Raw genomic sequence first — 17,994 nt, 5'->3', positions numbered from 1 at the left:
TAATGCCTACATCCCTCCTTTTGTTTTCTCCCCCTCCGAAATAGTATTGAGGGATGAGGAAATCTTTCTGAATGCTAGTTTGTACTTGGTTCAGGCAAGCATCCAAATGCTCAGATGCCTCACTGAATGATAGACTAAGTTTTGGAGGCTCTCTAGAAACGTGTGACCCTTTCCACCTCCAGGTTTCCCTTTTTTCTAACACTCCCAAAGGTCCCTGCAGTCTTCTCCCACTCTCTCAGAGCCCTACTTTGTATTGTGTTTTGTGTTCTTGGGTCAGGGAGTGTCCAGAAGACATGAAGTCTTTTAGTGTTTCTTCTTGGGCCCATCTGGAAGCCTAATCCATTTCTTTACTTTTTAAAAAAATGTGTAGCTTAATTTTATTATTACCCCCTGCAAAAAAAGGAGGAGATATCTTATTAGAGGGCAGCTAGGTGGAACAGTGAATAAAACACTGGCCAGATTCAGGAGAACCTGAGTTCAAATCTAGCCTCAAACACTTGACACTTGCCAGCTGTGTAACCCTGGGCAAGTCACTTAACCCTCATTGCCCTGCTCCCCACCCCCCACCAAAAAAAGAAAAAAGTTTATCATTCAGTGAGTCATTTCTAGAATGTCAATGAATTTTCAATGATGTCAGCCTCCATTTCTAGTGTTCTTCACTTTTTTTTGTGTGTGTCATGGACCCTTTGGGTAAAATGTATGGGCCCATTCTCATGATAATATTTTTAAGTGTATAGGATTACAAAGGAAATTAATTACTTTGAAATCCAATTATCAAAATTTAGAAAAAGTCCATAGGGCTCCAGGTTAAAAATCCTAAGTGTTCTGTACTCATCAGATCCAGCAGTGGGAAAAGTATGAGGGAGCCTTTAGTAGTTCAAAGAAATAAAGCTTTTATGTTGGGTGCAGTTCTTGGAAATGATATGGGAAACATGAAACATGGAGGGTAATGCTAATTCATTTGGTGGCCTTGAAATCACTTAAGATGCTTAGAAAAGTCCTGTCAGGGTCCAGTATTGGGCAAAAGTTTACCAATGCCATTATCAAATACTAGTTATCAGGAACATTTTCATTCTCATAGTGATATTGGACCTCCAGTATAAGGTGTAGACAAAAAATGTGTTTGCCATCCAAGAAGTTTCAGACTAAGGAATAGAAACAAAATGCCATGAGTCCAAATTGATTGATTGATTGTTGTTGTTAGGTGTGTGTGTGTGTGTGTGTGTGTGTACACACATGTTCATGAATACATTTTGCCCATTCTAAAAAGTATTGTTTTTAGAAGACTTACACAACAAACTGTTTAAACAACTAATTTATATAATATGTAATACATTGTTAATATAATAGATGATGTATTTTTACTTAAGGAAATTTTTTTATTGTTTCTCCAAGCCAAAGCTTATGATCTGTTTTGTTCACTTTCCAGGGGCAGACGATAGTGCATGCACAGTTTGACAAAAATGTCTACCTCCCTAAAGATGCTGAATTTTATTTTATTTACAATGGATCTCATCAAAGGCATGTGACATTTGCACAACGCATTGGAGATAATATCCTCCAGTCTAGCATTCCAGGTAAGCATTTCCCAATTAGGAAATATGTCTGTAGACTTTTTTTTTTTTTGGTTATAGAGCATTTTAAACAGGAAGCAAACTAGGAGAAAAAGAAAACACAGTGTCCTGAGTGAGGGGCAGGTCTAGCTTTGGGAAAGCCAGCTTGCTTTCAAGCACTATGGGACTTTGTCTGTTAGAGTTGTCACAGCATCTGAGATCAGACACTACCAGAATTAAGAATTTTGTAGTAATGCCAAAATGAGGCAACAAAAGAAATGCTGTCTCTTTAGGGCCTCATGCCAGAGATGACCTAAGACAAGGCTATGAAATAGAGTTTGTTTTTATAGTGACTTCCTATTTTCTTTTTAGCAGCTCCTCCCCCTCCCCTGCCCCCCACTCCATCAAATACTGACCCCCAGTTGCCCAGGGCTTTCCACTGCAGCACCTCAGTTGAGTTTACCCTCTCTGGGTAGGGTAACATGCTCTAGACCTTTCTTTCTCCTCTTCCTGCTTTCCATCACATTGCATGTGGCCTGTAACCCATTCTTCAGGACCTTGTTCTCCCCTTTTCAAGGCGACAGCTAGTTAGTTAATCTGAGCATTTAATCCATTCTAATGTGCAAATGGGTGCTAATAGCTTAAAGTATTATGCTTCTCAGGTGTCTTTTTTTTCATTTTAAGAGGACAATTATGGCATTTGTCCAAAGCAGTGATTCAAATATTGATTGAGGAAAAAAGGCAGATTTAGACTTAAGACAAGGAAAAAACTTCCTAAACCCCCCCCCCCAATTTCCTACCTTGGGAGGTAGGTGGATATCTATCCTAAGCATATGAATATGGAATGGGTGAATAAGAATAATTTGTTCCACTGTACAGGGCAGCTGAAGCAGGTGCTGTGAGATACTTAGAGCTTGGTCAGACATGAAAAGCACCAAAGGTTATCCACTGCATCTTAGGCCATGGCCAGCCATTTCGACTGTTGTCTTGCCACTGGACTTTGATGACTGGAAGAGAGAGTGAAGCTGGTGACTTTGTGCAGCTTTGTCTCACTGAAATCCAATTCATGTGCAAGTCAAGATATCACCCATGATGTCATTGGTCCCCTTGGAGAGTGAAGGATGAACAACAGTCTTCCAGCAGAAGATGAAATCTCCCTTGCTAGGGATGTTGTAGAGGACATTCTTTTTTTTATTCCAATTTTTTTTTTCAGGGTGATGAGGATTAAGTGACTTGCCCAGGGTCATACAGCTAGTGTCAAGTGTCTGAGGCCAGATTTGAACTCAAGTCCTCCTGAATCCAGGGCTGGTGCTTTATCCACTGCACCACCTAGCTGCCCGGGCATTCTTGAATAGACACAAATTGGACTAGAACAGTCAGTAAACTAGGAACTATTAAACTCCCATTATGTGCCAGAACTGTACCCTTTGTGTTCCTTTCTAACTTGGAGATTCAGTGATTCTATGACATTTTTGGACAGGAGGAGTTTCCTCAACATTTTTTCCCTCTTTTGAGACAATCAGGGTTAAATGACTTGACCAGGCTCACATAGCTAGTAAATGTCAGAGACCAAATTTGAACCCAAGTACTTCTGACTTTAGGGCCAGTGCTCTAGCCACTGGGCCACCTACCTACCCTACTTTGCTCAGCTCTTTAAATCACACCATATAGGTGGTAACCTTTTCAGTCTGTAAGACAGATGGACTCACCTTCTGAAAACAAGTTCATTGCCAGATTTTTTGGCACTCTAACTGTGGTACCTGGAAGGAGAGCAAAATATAAATATGGCATTGTACAGTGACTTTGACCATTGTGAAGAGACACATAGGAAGCTTACAGCTCCACTGGGGGCTAGCCAGTGATCTGAAACCTGCCTGTTATCTGATTCCTTTAATAACGTAGGATTTTTTTTGTTGTAAATGAAAACAATTTTTAACTCTTCCCTTCCTGACTTGAGAGCTCCTTAAGAAAATGAAGAACAACTAAATAGAGGTGATTCCAAAATGAGTCTTTCTCTGTACTCTGCCAGCTTCTCCCTTTCCTTCTGCCTTCTTTGTTAATTGCCTCTTTCATCCTTCTATCCTTTTTTTTTTCTGGGGCAATGGGGGTTAAGTGACTTGCCCAGGGTCACACAGCTAGTAAGTGTCAAGTGTCTGAGGCCACATTTGAACTCAGGTCCTCCTGAATCTAGGGCTGGTGCTTTATCCACTGCACCACCTAGCTGCCCCTCCTTCTATCCTTTTTATTGCTCCCTCTCCATCTTTAGTTTTCTTTCTGCTCTACAGCCTTACTGTAAATGTCCCGATCATCTTCTATGAGAAAGAAAACAAAAATGTCACCAGATTAGTAAAATTTCTGAATTTTCATTTCTTTTCCCCTCTTCCCCTTCCCACTTTGTGCTTCAGGAGAGACATCACCTATTATGTTGCAAACTCTGAGAGCAGAGACCATTTTCTTTGTCTCACTGTTGATTTCAAGTGTGTGATCAATGGGCCATCATATTTCTCAGATGCAGGTTATTTGCTGTGTGCTGTATGCTATACCCACTTTCTAGAAGAAACAACCTTCCAAAAAGACAATATGAGCAACTGTGTCACATCATCATCTCATGATTTCATACAATACTGTTCTCTGGAGTCATTTGCTAGGGCTCTTATAAGGGGTGTCAGTTGCTTTACCTTTGGTGCATAAATCCTGGGTAGCAGTGGTGTTGAAGTTCTTCAGAGTTCATTTGTACATCTGCCCAATGGTTCTCCTTTCTCCTTTGCTAGAGGAAAAAGGGAGTCTTGTAGAGGCCGACTGGTGAAGTTGATTTCTTACCTCATTCTAATTCTGTCGATTTGTATAGTATATTATTAATTTCTAGAAATTCTGCTGTCTCTGAATGTTTTGTCATGTGGCTAAGAGTGAAAAAGAAAGACAGGCTAGCATAGGGGAAGAAAAACTGAATTTTGAGTCATAGGATGTGAATTCAAGTCCTGTCTCAGCTATTTATTACTGGTATTTTGAGCTTTAGCAAGTCACAGCCTCTCTGGCCCCCATTTCCTCATCTGTAAAATGGGTGGTTTGACCAAGATATTCACAGAGGTCCTCTACAGCTCTCTATCCTATTGCCCTTGAAAAAAATGACTTGGCTTGCTGGGCAGATGCAGTTTTACTTTGGAGAAATAGTATGTATGGGTGGATGAAGGTAGAGCTAAGAAAATGTAGGAAGGAAAATATTCTCCCTAGGGATTCTACTATTACAAAAAGCAGAAAGGCCAAGAAGAGAAAACTTGGAGATGGGGGAGGAGAGACAGACTCTTTATTCAGTTATCTGAAGGTCTGTCATAAGGAAGCTGGTTTAAGCTTGTTTTACTTGGTCCCAGAGGGTATAACTAAGAACAATGGGTAGAAATGACAGAGGCAGATTTTATTTTAATGTAAAAAACTTCCTAGAGACTATAGCTGTTGCAAAGTAAAATAGGTTACTTCATGAGGTAATGAGTCTTTAAGCAAAAGCTGGATGACCACTGTTTTTTTATTAAAATATTTATTTTTAATTTATAGAATGAAGCAAGCATCCATAACAGTATAATAATAAATGATTGCACATGAAACTGCAAGTCTATTATGTACAACTTGCTATTCCTTTTAAATATATAATTATCATGGAAATTTTTCCCTCCCCTTGAAGATGACAACCATTAGACACAAGTATATAAACACACACACATATATATGTAAAATTATACTACACATACTTCTTTTTATCAGTCCTTTTTCTGGATATAGATAGCATCTTCCTTCATATCTCCTTTATAGTTAATTTGGGTATTTATAATACTGATAATATTTAAATGAGATGTTCTATTAGGGGATTCCTATTCAGGCATGGGCAGAGGTATTTATCACTGAAATCCCATCCAAACTGGGCCTTCTGTGACCTTGTGAAGATACTTCAAGATTACAGGTAGTTAGGGTCAGGAATGTCAGAGAAATGACAGTATCTGTGCATGCCTGGTAAGTTCCCACCTCCTTCCTCCTCTTTAACATTCAGCCTTAGTTTGATTGGGAAAGGAACAGTTATAAAGAAATTCCATATGGGGATACATAATTCATTTATTTATTTTTACATTAGTGACTTAAATTTCTATGTAAAGATAATAAGAAAATTAATGTGTGAAATAATAATTGTACTCAGTAACACATGGCAGACAGGAAAATAGCAGAGGTCATTTATTTGTTTATTCTGATGGACATTTCTGATTGAAATCATGTTGTGATGATGGCTATATTTTTATTTTTTAAACAATTGAATAAATTCCCAATATCTGTTCAAAATAGTAATACCAAAAGAGTGAAGACTGTACCTAAGCATAAAAAGCAATTGTATTAAACTCAAATAGAAATGGACCTCTATCAGCCTCATATCTACTTAGAAAACCATAAGTTAACATTATCTATGGTGTATTATATTTTTACATATTTGTTAAATATTTCCCAATTACATTTTAATCTAGTTCAGGTCATACTCAGGAAGGTGCCATGGACCAAGAGGGTCCATGACTCCTCTTCAAAAAGATTAATTTAAAATTAGAAACCAGGAAGAACACAAAGGGGATGTCATTTTAATTTGGTCCCACTGGTTCTGCCAAAATTCATTAACAGCAGTTAGAGAGATAGGCAGCTAAGCTCCCAGCCTGCCCTCTTCTCTTCCTCTATAGTGATGGGAGCTGTTCTGAGGGCATTGTCTGCCTTTTTAATGCAGCTGGGTGCTCAGACCCACTCATTGGAACTTTAGAAAGGTCATGTAATTTCAGATACATTCTTAAGATATCTTCTTAAATAATAATCAAGTTTTTTTATAGAGGAGGAAATGTCTTTCTTACAGTTCCTCAAAGATTAAAGGTACATTAATTCTTCTTTTGCATTTCAGGCCATGGACTTGAGGAAACTGTATCAGTGTCAACGTGTCTGTACTCAGAAGGCTACTCCCCGGTTACCATGGGGTATTGTTCTATTATATACAAGGACAATGTGGCTTGCAGGCTGTCCCGTTCTCTTGTGAGCCAAGTTGGCTCTTTCACCTGTAGCAGTCATCAGACTCTACTTGATCAATTGGGTCTCAAGGTGAAAGAGCTTCATGCTTTGGATGAAGACCTTGTAATGGCTATGGCTCACTTGGAGTTGCCATTTGGGTGGAATGTCATGGGAAATTCTTCAGAAGAAGGTAAGTTTTCACTGGAAGAATGTTTGCCTCTCTAAGTACAGTTCAAGATGCACCAAACCATAACAGAATCACAGCATTTGAGAGCTTGAAAAGGCCTTGTTGGCTATCTACTCTAATGCCAACCCCAAAGAAATCACCATTATGACATACCCGAGCAGTGAGGTGGTGCAGTGGAGGAGGCAGTAGACTTGGAGTCAGAAAGACCTAAGTTCAAATCCAGTCCTAGACACTTATTAGCTGTGTAACCCTGGCCAAGTCATTTAACCTCTATATGCCTCAGTTTCCTTCTCTGTAAAATGGAGATAGTAAAAGAATCCACCTCCTAGGGTTGTTTTGAATATGAAATGAAATAATATTTGTAAAAATGCTTTGCAAGAGCTATATAAAGAGCTATATAAATGCTAGCTATGATGATGAAGTGGCCATTCAGACTCTGATTGGAGACCTTCAATGAGGGGCAACCTACTCCTCTCTAGTCAGCCCACTTTGGACAGCTCTAGTTGTTAGGAAGTTATTTTCCTTAGGTCAAGCATAAATTTGCCTTTACAATTTCTACCCACTCCTTCTGATTCTGTCCTTTGGGGTCAAACAAAATGAGTCAGTCTAGACCTTCCACATGACAACCCTTCAAATATGTGAACACAATTGTCCTGTATCCCCTGAGATTTCTCAGGCTAAGGATACCCAGTTTATCCAACCAGTCCTCATGGTATAGACTTATGGTTACCCTCTACTATATGCTTTCTGGCTTCTCAATAGCCTTCTCAAACTATGACACCCAGAACTGAATACCATATTTTAGCAGTGGTTTGACTGGGGCAGAATAAAGAGGAAGTGCTCTCTTTCTTAATGTAATCTGTGATCATCAGCATTTTGGGCTGCCACATCACACTCCTGGCAACTATTGAGCCTGATGTTCACTAAAGGCATAGATTTTTAAAAAAATAAGTTTTACTGATGTCTTGTTTTTACATTACCCGCATTTACAAATTAAGCCCTCCTAGAAAGAGGTCTCTTGTAAGAAAATAAATAACAAAACAAAATAAGTAACAAAAATAAAATAAATAACAAAACTAAACTAAATAAATAACAAAAAATAAAATGGTTAAATAAAACTAATAATACAATGACCTCATCTGAAAGTGCTTGCAACATTTAATATCTGTATTAATTCCTCCACCTTTCTATTTAATTTTTTTTTTAACAAATCTATTTCTCTCCATCCCTTGGGGGTGGGGCAGAGAAAAGAAAAACACATTTCTTGTATAAAATATGCATTGTCAAATAAAATCAATTCCCTCAGTGGTTTTATACAAATTAAAATCTTATTCTGCCCCTTAATCTGTTATATCGCTATAATGAATAGTATTATTTTATTATTATTTTATTAAAGTATTGTGAATGATCATTATATCATCCCAGTTCTTATAGCTTTCATAGATATTTGTTTTTCCAGAGTAATTGTATTAATTATTCTCCTAGTTCTGTTATTTCATTCATCAGTTTATAAAGGTCCTCAAAATTGTGGCTTTTTATAACATTGAGGTTAAAGTGAAATTGTTCTGATTCTGTTTACTGTATTCTGCATCAGTTCATATGAATCTTTTCATGTTTTTTAAAAATCATCTTTTTCCTTCTAACAGTATTCTATCATACTCATATACCACAACTTATTTAGTGATTTCTCCATTATTAGACATTTTCTTAGTTTCCAGTTTTGTTGCCTCCACCAAAAGTTACTATAAATATTTGTACACATAATGGATCTTTTCCTCTTTCTTTAATCTCTTTTGGGTATAAGGCTAACATTAGTAAAACTGGGTCAAAGGGCATGCACTGTTTAGTAACCTTTTGTCTAAGAATGTGAACAGTATGTTCTCAAGGGAAGAAATCCAGGCTATCTATAGCCTTTTGAAAAAAAATACTCCAAATAACTACCAGAGCAATGCACATTAAAGCAATGCTGAGATTCTACTTCATACCCATCGGAGCAGAAAAGATGACAAAAAAGGAAACTCATCAATGTTGAAAGGACTGCAAAAAAACCCCCAGATACTGTAGGTGGACCCATAAATGGGCACAACCATTCTAGAAAACAATTTATTATTATACACAAAAAGTTGTGATATAGTAATGTGGCAGGATACTATTATGAGTAAAGATGTGATTTCAGAAAGACATAGAAAGACTTATAAGAACTGGAAATCTTTTTATTTCCTATATTATTTTTTATGTGCTGGAAGACGGTAATTGCTAGTTTCTTTCATTCTAGTCTCAGGATACATTCAGTATATCTTATGAAAAAGTAGAGGTGAATTAGTCATCCTCAGTTAGTAGAGTTATACTTAACCAGCACCTTACCTATATACATCTGATTTGCCTTGGCCATTCTAATGTGCAACCTAACTTGCCCACAGCTGTGAGCTATTCAGTGATGAATATTCAGTGATGAATCCCTGAAACAAAGGATTTTAAAATTGAATAAGAGAGAGAAGGCTTTGCAAATAAGTGGAATTCCAGACAGAAAATAATAAGTATCATAGGAAGGAAAGAAGGAAAAAACTATTTTGGAGTTGAAAATGAACTCATGTTCATCAACTGCAGATGCTAACTGAAGGATGAATCTCTTCAGCAGTATCCTACACAAGTGGCTATCCAGGCTCTTTTTGAACAATTCAAATAGTCAAGTCAACAAGCATTTATTAAGCAGTTACTTTGCTCCAGGAATTGTGCTTAGCACTAGGGATACAAAGAAAGGCAAAAACCAGTCCCTGCTCTCAAGAAGTTCACATTCTGATTTGGGGAGGAGGGTTGTTGAGTGGTAGGGAAAGAGAGACAATGTGAAACACCTATATACAAACAATTGTGTACAAGCAATATATAGTGAGGATAATTTGGAGATAATGTGAAGAAAGGTGTTAGTATTAAGGGATACCAGGAAAGGTTTCCTGTAAAAGGTGGGATTTTAGTTGGGATTTGAAGACAGGAGGAAGTGGAAATGAGGCGGGAGGAAAAAGTCCAAGCACATGAGGCCGCCAATGAAAATCTAAGGAGTGGGAAAATGGAGTGTCCTTTGTGAGGAAGAGCAAGGAGGCTACTGTCACTGGATCATGATGTTAGTGTAAGAAGACTGCTGTAATGGGATGTCTATGTGGGAAGAGGTTGTGAAGGATTTTAAAAGTCAACAGAAAATTTTGTGTTTGATCTTGGAGGCAATAAGGAGTCACTGTAATTTACTGAAAAGGGGAATGACATGGTCAGACCTCTACTTTAGGAAACTTATTTTAATAGTTGAGTGAAGGATGGACTAGAGGGGAGAGAGATTTGAGCTACGGAGACTAATCAGCAGGGCATTGCAGTGGTCCAGGTACCCTTTAACAGGGTGATGAAAATGTTAGGGGAGAGAGGGGCATGTACATGAAGGTGGAATTGGCTGGAACTTGACAATACATTAGATTGGGGGAATGAGAGTGAGTAGTCAAGTAAATTGAATGGCAGGGTCACTTGGAGGATGGCAGTACCCTTGACAATAATTGTTAAGATAGGAAAAGGAGAGGGCTTTTGGGGAGAGATAATAAATTTGAATTTGGTCAGATTGACTTTAAGATGTCTATGGGACATCTAGTTCCATATGTCCAGTAGGTAGTGGGCAGTCATTGTGAATCAGCTGTCTGTGTACAATTAGACCATTGACTTGTAAAAGCAAAGATCAAAGCAACACCAGATTAGAATAATCAAAATAAGAAAAACATGTGGCAAGCAATTAATCTACTTTAACCTGACCTATTTTAATAAGTTATTGATGTTTGGAAATGGATAAAGGAGAAGGAATAGATACAGAGTGTTACCATTATTATGAAAGTTTAGTTAATGTAAAGTTGCCATAATGAGGAGGCCAAAAGACCCTAGAAACTTCCGGAAGCCAGAAAATATTTGATTTCCTTGTTGACTGGCAAGAGTTAACAGCCAAGAGCGTGGCTAGTTTAGAATACAAACTTACTTGTAAATTTTTTATGGAGGAGGATGGTGGTAGATTATAAATAGTGTTCATGAAGAAACAATGAAAAGTGTTGGAGATAGAAAACAATTTTCAGAAAGTTTGGCATTGCACCCAGTTAAACCAAATCACTCCAAGAACATTGAAGGAGGACAACAAAGATAAAAAAATGGAAAAGGCATGTTAACATTTCCATAATAAATCTTCCATGTCATCGACGGTAAAGCTATTACATTTGGATTGCACATCAAAGTTTCTAATGTGCTACATGAGGAACTGGAAAAGATTCTTTAAAAAAATGGGAAAAGCAATATAACCAGACTTAGAGGAGGTCGAGGAATTGATTCTCAAGTGTGGAAATTTATTTTGATTTGGGGACGCTACTTTTGGGCTGAGATTAGAAAGCCTTAGGCCCTCAGGGTCTCTTCTGTGTGGGAGGTGCTGGTGCCCCTCCCCCTCTGCTTCAGCTGAGCCAAAAAGCCCCGTGGGCTGTATGAGACTCCAGGTCAGACAGCTGGGGGGGGGGGGGAAGCCCCCAGCTTCCTCCGACATTAGTGGATCTATCCCAGAGATCCTGGGCTCGCCCAGGTTGTCCTCTGCCATAGCCCATAGAGAGGCCCCTGGGTGCACAGCAGGGGGCATGGGCCCCTGGAGCCCTGGGTGTGGTATGCCTGTGATGCTTGAGTGTCCTCCCAGCCGCAGCCCTGGCTGTCGGATTAGCTTGGTGTGTGTGTGTGTGTGTGTGTGTGTGTGTTGGGGGGGGGGGCGTAAAAAAAAAGCCCCGAGATTTGAGTGGAGAAAATGAAAATATATAGAGACCTGAGAATTAGATTCGGTGGGGGGAGGCGGTGGACAAGAACAAAAAGGGATAGGTTAACAAGATTAGAGGGGCGGCAAAAGTTGGAGAAGACAAACAGGGAGTTTGCTACAAGGACGCTAGAGAAAGTGAGAAAGGGCTTTCCAGTTAGAAGAAGGTCTGTTGGTACACAGGAAGAGGCTGAAGGGCAAGACTGACGGAGCAGACAGACAGAACAGGAGGCAGCGGAGAGCACAGAAGCGGTCAGCACAGGGTACAGGTTGGAGCAAGCGAAGATTAAGAGAACAGAAAGACTGGAGCACTAGGAGAATGGAAGGAGAGGTCGGTGAGAGAGAAACACAGGGGTTCAGCATTGGCAGTAAGGAGAGGACAGTTAGAAGCAGGGGGATCGACAAAGTGAAAGGGGCTCGGAGTTAGAAAGTAGCTGAGCAGGGAAAGTAGAACATACCCTAAGGCAAGAGGCGGCACCGGCCCTTATTGTATTAAAAAAAAGTTCCAGGCACAGCAGGTGGGAAAGAGATGCAGTGGAAAGAGACCTGCCACAATGCAGTCAGGTTGTACATTTTATTTCCCTGTATTCTTAATTGTAAATAGTATCTCATAAATAAACTCTGCTTTGATTATTTAGTTAAGAGGCTTCTTAATCTTTTGCTTATCAATTTGGGAGCAGTGTGGTGGAACTTTTTAAACAGCCCATATTAAGTTAATAGCAGTCAGAGAGCCAATGAGTCAAAAGTTCCAGATTAAGTACCCCAGTCAGTTTAGGCCCCTCAAATTGGGCCCAGCTAGTTAAAAATATTTCTACACAAGATATTGGGAAGAATTGAAGTTATCAAACAAATAGAAAATATCACAGATGTTAAAACTTTTCAAAAGTCTGCTTGAGAGGACATCATTAACAATTAGATTATTTGATAAAACACATTTGTTTTTGCTTTTTTTAGTGAGGCAATTGGGGTTAAGTGACTTGCCCAGGGTCACACAGCTAGTAAGTGTTAAGTGTCTGAGGCCGGATTTGAACTCAGGTACTCCTGACTCCAGGGCCAGTGCTCTATCCACTGCGCCACCTAGCTGCCCCTGATAAAACACATTTGTTAAGCACTTACTATGTGCCAGGCCACAAGCTGAGCAATGGGGATATGAATACAAGAAAGCAAGACAATTATTCCTACCTTCAAGGAGCTTACATTTTGTGTGTGTGTGTTCGTGTGAGAATGAGGGTTAAATGACTTGCCCAGGGTCGTACAGCTAGTAAGTGTCAAGTGTCTGAGGTCGGATTTGAACTCAGGTCCTCCTGAATCTAGGGTCATGCTTTATCCACTGTGCCATCTAGCTGCCCCAAGGAGCTTACGTTTTAATGAAGAAAGACAACATATAAAAAGGAACTGGAAAGTTGGGGAGTGGAAGGAAGGGAACCTGCACGGGGCCATTGTGGAAGCCAGAGGGAAAGGAGTAGAGTAAAACTCCAGATAGAAGTGAGATAAAGCATAACTAGGATCCTTCCTGTCATGGGGAAATTGGTGGTGGGGATGCTTAGGTATTCCTCTTTATTTTATTTTATTTTATTTTGTGGGGCAATGGGGGTTAAGTGACTTGCCTAGGGTCACACAGCTAGTAAGTGTCAAGTGTCTGAGGCTGGATTTGAACTCAGGTCCTCCTGAATCCAGGGCTGGTGCTTTATCCACTGTACCACCTAGCTGTCCCCAGGTATTCCTCTTTAAAGGATTATACCCTTGGGGCAGCTAGGTGGTGCAGTGGATAAAGCACCAGCCCTGGATTCAGGAGGACCTGAGTTCAAATCCAGCCTCAAACACTTATTAGCTGTGTGACCCTGGGCAAGTCACTTAACCCTCATTGCCCAATTAAAAAAACAAACAAACAAGAATTACACCCTCTCACACACAAATCCAACTAGAATAAAATAATCTTTTATTTAAGTGCTAGAGAAAGGAAACCTTGAGAGGGGTCTTGAGGGGAGATAGTTCCAGAGATGTGGTTCTCTGAAATACCCATCTACTCAATCAGGAGAAAGGCAATAGATTTTATAGATGGTAGATGGAAGTGATCACCTGAGAGTGGAATGTCCCTTATTGAGGGGTGGCTTGGGAGAAGGTATATGAGGAGCGGTTGTTGGAGCTATCTCTGTCCCCTTGGCACCACTCAGGCAGCCCCCACACCTAATAGGATTATCTCCCCAAGGGATGGGGGAGACTGGGATGAAGGGTGGTGGTCCTGGAGTTATCTCAGTCCTGAGTGGATGCTGCTTACCTCCCCTCTTTAAGTGTGTCTGTCCTATGGTTTCATTTCTCAAGGATAACCACCCCAGACCTGTGTCCTCTAACCTAGCTGGCCAGTTCAAAGCTCAATAGTTCTAACCTCATAACACTTCCTAAAAGGATAGTCCCGGGGAAGAAGTCACCAATCAGGAGAGGAGAGCTTCAGTGCAGAGGTTTACCCAAAGCAGCAATGCAGCAGGTGAAATTCCAACAGCCAACTTTTCACTCCAAGTGCAGGCACAACTGGACTTTTTCACACTCACTTTGACCCTTCCTCTTCCTTTCCTACAGCTCTCTCTCTCTCTCTCTCTCTCTCTCTCTCTCTCTCTCTCTGATCTTTGGAAAAACTTTATAATAGTTTATAAATATATTGAGGGAATCCTTGATAAAGGCATGATAATTCAATAGGATATTCTATGCCACCACATCTTCAAATGACCAACCCAGATATTTGTAGGAGAAAAATAACACCTGGACAACCAATATGGTACGTAGGTACCTATATAAATTATGAGATTTTTAAAAAGGTCTACAGGATAGTGGGTGAACCCTGAGTTGAGGACTTACGGAAGGCCATGTGCTTCAGAGTCAAACAAAAGGAGATATGGACAGATTGTTATTTGTATCCATCTTCATGAACTCAGAGGTCAAAATATAGAAATATATATTTGCATGAGGTCTGCTTACACATTGAGGTATTGAATTATGTATAAGCAAATCTTTTTCTGTCTCTGTCTCTGTCTTTCCATTTTCCTTCTCTCTGTCTCTCAGTCTGTCTCTCTGTCTCTGTCTCTCTCCCTTTTCTCTCTCTCTCACTGTCTCTGTCTCTGTCTTTCCATCTGTCTCTGTCTCTCTTTCTCTCTGTCTCCATCTCTCTGTCTCTTCCTGTCTCTCTTTCTATCTCTCTCTATCTCTGTCTTTGTCTCTCTCTGTCTCTCTGTCTTTGTCTCTGTCTCTCTTTCAACGTCCGAGTCCCTGTGTTTTCAGATTTTCTTATAGACATATGTATTAAACTTTATCACAGTTGAACTGAATAGATAGGTTTATTCTATAAATACAAAAGGTAGAAATCATTTACAATGTCATTTTTGATGGATAGGGTTAGCATTGGTACTGTTGGCTGGAAGCAGTTGTCAAGTTTTTACCATACTTTATTATTATTTTTCAGGGAATATGATTTTGATCCAAACCATATCCAAACCTATATAATAACCTCTCTATTCCTTAGGATTTTGTTGTATCTGCATGTTTTGTTCCAAATTTGGAATGTTGCCAATTAGCAGATAGATATGTCATTTTTCTTTTTTCTTTTGGTGAGGCATTTGGGGTTAATTGACTTGCCCAGGGTTATAAAGCGAGTAAGTGTCAAGTGTCTGAGGCTGCATTTGAATTCAGGTCATCCTGACTCCAGGGCCAGTGCTCTATCCAATGTGTCACCTAGCTGCCTCTAGATAGGCATGTTTTAATTTTAATTTGTTTTTAATCCATTAAGACATCATTAATATCCCTTTTAATCCATGAAGATGATATTATGTTTGAAAGTTCAGAAGAGGCAGATATAGGTTAAACCTAAAGAAAAACTTTCTTTTTTTAATTTTTTTTTTTGTGGGGCAATGGGGGTTAAGTGACTTGCCCAGGGTCACACAGCTAGTGTCAAGTGTCTGAGGCCGGATTTGAACTCAGGTACTCCTGAATCCAGGGCCAGTGCTTTATCCACTGTGCCACCTAGCTGCCCCCTAAGAATAACTTTCTAATGGAGTTATTCCAAAGTATTAGACTTTGTTATTTTGGGAGTTGTATTTCTCTTTACCTAGAGGTCTTTAAGACTGAGTGACTGCATATTGGAAGTATTATAGAAATAAGCCAATTCCTGGTTTAATTAATTTGAGTTAAAATTAATTTGAGGTCACCCTTTGCACTGCTTGCCTTAGTATCAGACTTGCTAGTTATGGCTCTGAGAGAATATTTTCAGGGTGACAGGAGAACCTGAGTTCTGTTCCCACTTTTGCCCCTAACTAGCTATGTGGCCTTGGCTATGTTATTTAATTTCTTTCTATTTCTTTTTCCTCATTTGTGGAATTAAGTGATGCATTTGTTAACTTCTAAGGTTCATTCCAACTCTAACAACCTATATTGCATTATTTCAGTATTGTATTATTATATTATATTTATCCAGTTATTTCTTTAAAAGAGCTTTCATTCCAAGAAATTAAAAATATTTTACGTGCTTAATACATTTATTATCTAGCATTTATACTGAGGATTACATAGTTTTGAGGCAGGTAGGCAATAAGAATCTATACATAAACCAAGATATGTAGAACTTGACATAGAGAACCAGAATTTGTCAGTGATAGGACCCACACATGAAAAACAGGCTGGGTATGGGGGTACATGCCCAGCTACTGAGAGATGACTGAGACTGGTACCTCCCTTGAGCTTGGAAATTCTGAGCTGCAAGGGGTTATGCATGCTGGGTGTCTGCACTAAACTTGGTAGTAGGATGGGGGCAGCTAGGTGGCACAATGGATAGAGCACTGGCCCTGGAGTCAAGAGGACTTGAGTTAAAATCTCATTTCAGATATTTACTAGCTGTATGACCCTTGACAAGTCACTTAAACCCAATTATCTTAAACATCCTATCTATCTCCAGTTATCCTGATGTACATCTTGCCACTAGACCCAGATGGCTCTGGAGGAGAGAATGTGTATGTGCACAGCCCTCCCTCACTTAAATCCAATTCAGTGTCAGTCATGACATCATCCCAATGTCATGGTCCTCTTCCACCATGGTAGCACTTGTGCTTCTGGCCTGGTGAGATAGGGAGACCCAGTCTTTAAAAACAATCAACTAGGGGCAGCTAGATGGCGCAGTGGATAGAGCACCGGCCCTGGATTCAGGAGTACCTGAGTTCAAATCTGGCCTCATATACTTAACACTTACTAGCTGTGTGACCCTGGGCAAGTCACTTAACCCCAATTGCCCCTCAAAAAAAAAAAAACCAAAAAAATAAAACACCAAAAAAAAAAAAAACACCAACAATCAACTAGCCAACCAACTAACCAACAAAAGACAAACAGAAATTAGGTGTCTTGCTTTATAATTCAGTATTTCTCTGAATGTTATCCACTCTTTGAGAATCCCTCCCTACTGTTCTGATCAGAAAAGTGACTATTACTTGCGTCACTTTCTTTACCTGTCCTTTATATGTCTGTTGGTAATAGGAACAAATGAGGACTGTTTCTCGTAAAAGAGATTATTCCTAAGGACTTTCTGCAAAACCTGAATTGTATTTCATTTAGTGTCATAATAAAATCCACATCTAGTCTTTTGATCAGTTTTATCAGGAAGGCATCAGATATTGGAGAGCTGCCAGAGACCCAGGGATGATGGGGCTCTGAGGCATAAAGGAAAAGCAGAGCCTCCTTTCCCGGGCTCTGTATCGAAGAGATCATTACTTACAAATGAAACTTAATTATAGACTGTAGGGAAGGAAATAACCTATGTCTTTATTTAATTTTGTGCCATAAGTAAAATTGGATTTCTATTTCATAAAAATGACATTAATCTTCTCTCTGCAGCTGCTTCTGCCATAGAAGCTGTCCCAGGAATCCAGAACCCCCAGATTTGGACTAGGCTGGGCAACATTGTAATTATTTGTGTTGTTTTACAGTAAACATACCTTTGGCTTCCAAAGATTAAAATTCTTCCTGTTTTCTAGTCCTGTCTTTCTTTTAGCTATTTAGAAAGCTCAGGTAAAAACAAATTAGTATATCTTTATTTTTTATTATTCTTGTAGACTTTTTGATTTGAAAAAAAAATCTCTTTTTCCTAAAGAGCCCAAGTCTGGATTGTATTTTTGCCCCTAGGGGTTCTAGGAAGACTGTAGGTAGCAGTCCTGTGTTACTGGCCTCTTAATGAGAAAATTGAAATTTGAACCCTAGAATTAAGGTGCCAACAGGACTGAGATGCCTGGTGAGCCAGGTAAGCTCGAGATAGAGAGATGGTATAGTAGCCAATGGGCAAACTTGGATGTGAAGAGGGAAAACCCTCTGAATTAAAAACAAACAAACAAACAATATCCTAACTAGGCAACTTCAAACGCAAGAAAATTTTTGCAATTTTACAGATGCAGTTC

The 17,994-nt window shown here is 39.4% G+C and overlaps 1 protein-coding gene across 1 annotated transcript in view; it reads left to right on the top strand.

The window, feature by feature from the left end:
• ARHGEF28 (Rho guanine nucleotide exchange factor 28) overlaps positions 1 to 17,994 on the top strand; it is a 392,384-nt gene that overhangs the window by 134,451 nt on the left and 239,939 nt on the right. Inside the window, exons 4-5 of the mRNA XM_043976410.1 lie at positions 1,430 to 1,577; positions 6,472 to 6,765. Coding sequence (XP_043832345.1) covers positions 1,430 to 1,577; positions 6,472 to 6,765 — 442 coding nt within the window. The remainder of the gene's footprint in view (positions 1 to 1,429; positions 1,578 to 6,471; positions 6,766 to 17,994) is intronic.

This window comes from Dromiciops gliroides, chromosome 1 (assembly GCF_019393635.1).
Source record: "Dromiciops gliroides isolate mDroGli1 chromosome 1, mDroGli1.pri, whole genome shotgun sequence".
NCBI lineage: Eukaryota > Metazoa > Chordata > Mammalia > Microbiotheria > Microbiotheriidae > Dromiciops > Dromiciops gliroides.
The sequence above is the reverse complement of the archived record's forward strand: the minus strand, read 5'-3'. Positions and strand labels throughout refer to the sequence as shown.